Below are 3,791 nucleotides of genomic sequence, written 5' to 3' on the forward strand. Positions count from 1 at the left end.
TCCCTCTCTCCCTCTCTCCCTCTTACCCTCTCTCTCTTCCTTCTTCCTTCTCCCGCAGCTGTTTTTCCATTTGTCCAGAGAGCGAGTGTTCTCAGAGGAGCGCACGCGCTTCTACGGTGCCGAGATCGTCTCAGCTCTCGACTACCTGCATTCAGCCAAGATTGTGTACCGGGACCTCAAGGTAAACAGAGAGGGGAGGCTGGTTGGGGGGCATGGATGAGAGTGATCAGATATTTGAGGGAAAACTTTTTCTTTTTTTTACCTCCCACCCCCACCACCTCTAGAGTTCCACACATTTTTTATTTATTTTTTTCATCCAGGAGGAGAGGAGTGGCTCAGGATGTGTGGTAATTAAAGAGAGGGACAGGGACAAACTTGCACAGACATAAAGCAGTAAAGAAGCGTGGGAGGTGGAGGAGCAAGGGAGGGAGGGAAGAAGCGAGGGAGGGGGTGCTGATGCCACAGAGGTAGAGAGGTAGATTGCTCTGTCTGAGCGTCTGCCTGGCAGCCTTGGCCCCAGCTCTGCTCACAGCAGCCAAGAAAACAAAAAGGAGAAAAAGCAGACTGAGAGCGAGAAAAACACTTCAGCCATTAAAATTAAAAGGTTGAGTGGCTTCACTACACGCCTGAAGTTTATTTCCCTCCTCTGCTTGGAGTTTGTGTGTCTACTGTGAGTGTGTGCACTGCCACTATGTGGGGTAATACAATATGGTTTACTTTACCTGTCTGCCTCTGCTCTCCTCTTCACAGCAGTTTAACTTTGAAGTACAGAAATATATATTTCAGTCAATTAACAAAGCTGTAAAGTATTGTGTTGATTCTCAGTCACAAATGATGAGAATTAAATATTATTCAAAACATTTGACAAAAATCTCTCGAGATGAATTCAAGCCAGTTCCCTTCTTCATGTATCTCCAAGAAATGCATTGTCAGAATTTCAGTTTTCTCTTCCACTGATTTTTTGAGACTCCAATGGTGAAAGGTGCATTGTGGGAATTTCTGTGTATCTTGTTTCCCTTCCAGTTGGAAAACCTGATGCTGGATAAAGATGGCCATATGAAGATCACTGATTTTGGCCTCTGCAAGGAGGGCATCACAGACGCTGCTACCATGAAAACCTTCTGTGGCACGCCAGAATACCTTGCACCTGAGGTAACTTTTTCATTTTCTTTTTGTCTCTGGTTTTTTTTGGATTTTTATTGTTGTTTGTGTTTCTCTTTCTCTCATGCCTTGAAAGTCTTCAGCCTCTTTCTTTTTTTATTCTTTATCTTCTCAGATTTCATGACTTGGCGTCATTTTTATGATCAGTGTTTTTGCCTCGTTTCACTTTTTTAGTCTCCCTCTCCTTCTAGATGCACATCACATCATGTGCCTTGACAATTCCAGGAGAAGTAATCAGAGCCAAGAAGAAAAGATAGAAACTCTTTGGTCAGTGTATGTGTTGCTATGTAAGGAGCTTTCTTCTTCTTTTTCAGTTAGCGTTAAATATGAGCATCAAATCAAAAGGCAAATTTCTCTGAATCAATTCAAATTACTGTCACTGACTACTACAGGATATGTTTTGTACAGAAGGGCAGATTAATGCATTATGTACAGGTACAAACATATATTGTCAGGTCAAAAAGTTACAGTATGTAGCATTATTTGATTACTGCTTACCAAAGTCAACCTAAGCATTCGTCAATCACAAAACAAAATGATACAGTTCAGAATTAACATCAAACTTGAGTAGATGTGAGATGATATTCTGCTCTACGGTGTATATACAGTATATATTATAGTCAAGAAGACCTGATTATGCACAGTGTGGGCATTATGAACATGTCCTGTGTGGCCAAATGGTTAATGGCAACATCTACAACACAATATCAATTCTTTATAAACTACATGAATCAATTTATCAATTCAGGTACTGTATGTTAAATTCTGTAAACTGAGCAGATTGACTGAGGTTGTGGCATCCATGGAGTGATGATCTAGGTAATCTCTTGCAACCTCTTACCCATAATACCTTGTGTTTTGCAAGGACTAGGTGTTTAAAACCTTATAGTGGAATTTATGGGTGTACATTTCATTTGGAGGTTTCACAGGCGAACACTTTCCATAATATCAGGATGAACAGTAAATATGCAGCTCATGCATGTGAATGAGGGGTGTTGGTTGAATTGGAAAAAGGGCACAACACAGTGCTTACACACACAAAAACACACAACTACATTCTTGTGATAGTTTTTTTTTTCAGCCATCCGCTGTCCAGCCATCAGCGCTGCCTCACTCGAAGGCCAGCAGATCAACTGGCGAGAGCGTTGCAGGACTGTGGGTGGTGGAGACAGAGGGATGTAGATGTGGAGATGAAGGCAGGAGGGGAGAGGCATAGTGTATATCCCACTTGAAAAAGTATGGAGGACAATTTGGCGCAGCATTTTGTGCTTTTTTTTTTAGAGTCCCTTCCTTTGCGTGCCAAAAGCTGATTGGAGGCTGTTGGTTATTTTTCACAGGATGTGCGTCTGTGTGCATTTATGTGTGTGTGCGCGTGTGTGCTGTGTGTGTGATTGCAGTAGAAAGTGCGGGCTAAAGCGAGGCAGATGGCGGCAGATGGGCGAGGTTGGAGGAAGGTGCTCGGAAAAAACCTGGAAATCTACACCACCGCCGCCGCCACTCACCCGCCCGCACGCTCTGCTCGCCTGCCCGCGTGTAAAAATAACACAGTTTGCTCGGAGCCAAGTTACAGAGATGCAAAGTAGCCGGGATTAAAAAGAGAAAGGGGGAGGTGGGGGTTGAAGACAGAGGAAGATGAGAAAGGAGAGAAAATATTTCAGGGTTACAGGAGTGAAATTCAGACAGTTCCCATGTTTGCCGTCAGTGAAAAGGGCAAATGAGAAGTGAATAAAGAGTGTTTGCTGCACTCCTGAAGGAACTCACACACAAATACTTCAGCAACACTACGCTGTCAAGTGCATAAATTCTTCAGCCGAATATGTAAAACATTAGATTGAAGTGCTATTGTTTGTTTCAAAGATAAATGTGAGATTAATGAACAATAAGCAGCGTAAGGTCCTTGTAAAGGGATGGAACAGGATCAGAGAAAACACATGGAGAGTCTTTTTCTCTGTTTTCTCATATTTTTTGTGTTTGACACATTTCCTTGTGGCTATTTGTTTTTTGAAGGGGATGGATTTGGGCTTTTTCCATTTATTTGTGTTTGTTTTTGTTTGTGTGTTGTATATGTTGTGCGTTGTTGTTTTTTTTTACTGTAACGGTAAATGTTTCATAAACATAGCAGCAGTCAGCCATTAGTACAACATTAAAAAATCTCAGAAGAGTGTCAACACTTTGGAGATAGAAGGTCTCTATGCGACACCAACAGTATGTGAGTGTATGTTCACTGTGCCGAGTATATCAGGTGTGTGTGTGTGTGTGTGTGTTTATGTTCCCTGTAGCCTGCTGGGTATCTGGGCTGGTACAGCCACAGGCTGTGTGTGCCCGTCCCGTCCCATCTAGTCCTGTCCAGGCTGCCAAAGCCCCCGTCCCGCGAGCAGAATCTAACTGCCACATGGCTGCCCCAACAGGGACCAAGACAGGACAAGACCTTCTCCCTCACGGCTGCTTTTAATCAGAGCTCTCCTCTCCCCTCCTCTCTTTTCCTCTCTCCTCCCCTCTTCTCCTTTCCTCTCCTCTCCTCTCCTCATGCCGATTTATCTCATTTGTCTTGTCCTATTTATTTGTCCTGTCTATTTCTAAAATACACACACATAACCACACATACTATACACAGACACACACTCACACAC

General features: G+C 43.1%; 1 protein-coding gene across 1 annotated transcript in view; it reads left to right on the plus strand.

Annotated features, from left to right (window-relative positions):
* Window positions 1-3,791, plus strand: part of akt3a (v-akt murine thymoma viral oncogene homolog 3a) — a 44,065-nt gene that overhangs the window by 33,762 nt on the left and 6,512 nt on the right. The window contains 2 exon segments of the mRNA XM_035663485.1: window positions 59-181; window positions 1,024-1,152. Of these exon segments, the coding sequence (XP_035519378.1) occupies window positions 59-181; window positions 1,024-1,152 (252 nt within the window).

Source organism: Morone saxatilis, unplaced genomic scaffold (assembly GCF_004916995.1).
Source record: "Morone saxatilis isolate NCDOM2014 unplaced genomic scaffold, NCSU_SB_2.0 Contig19, whole genome shotgun sequence".
Classification (NCBI taxonomy): domain Eukaryota; kingdom Metazoa; phylum Chordata; class Actinopteri; family Moronidae; genus Morone; species Morone saxatilis.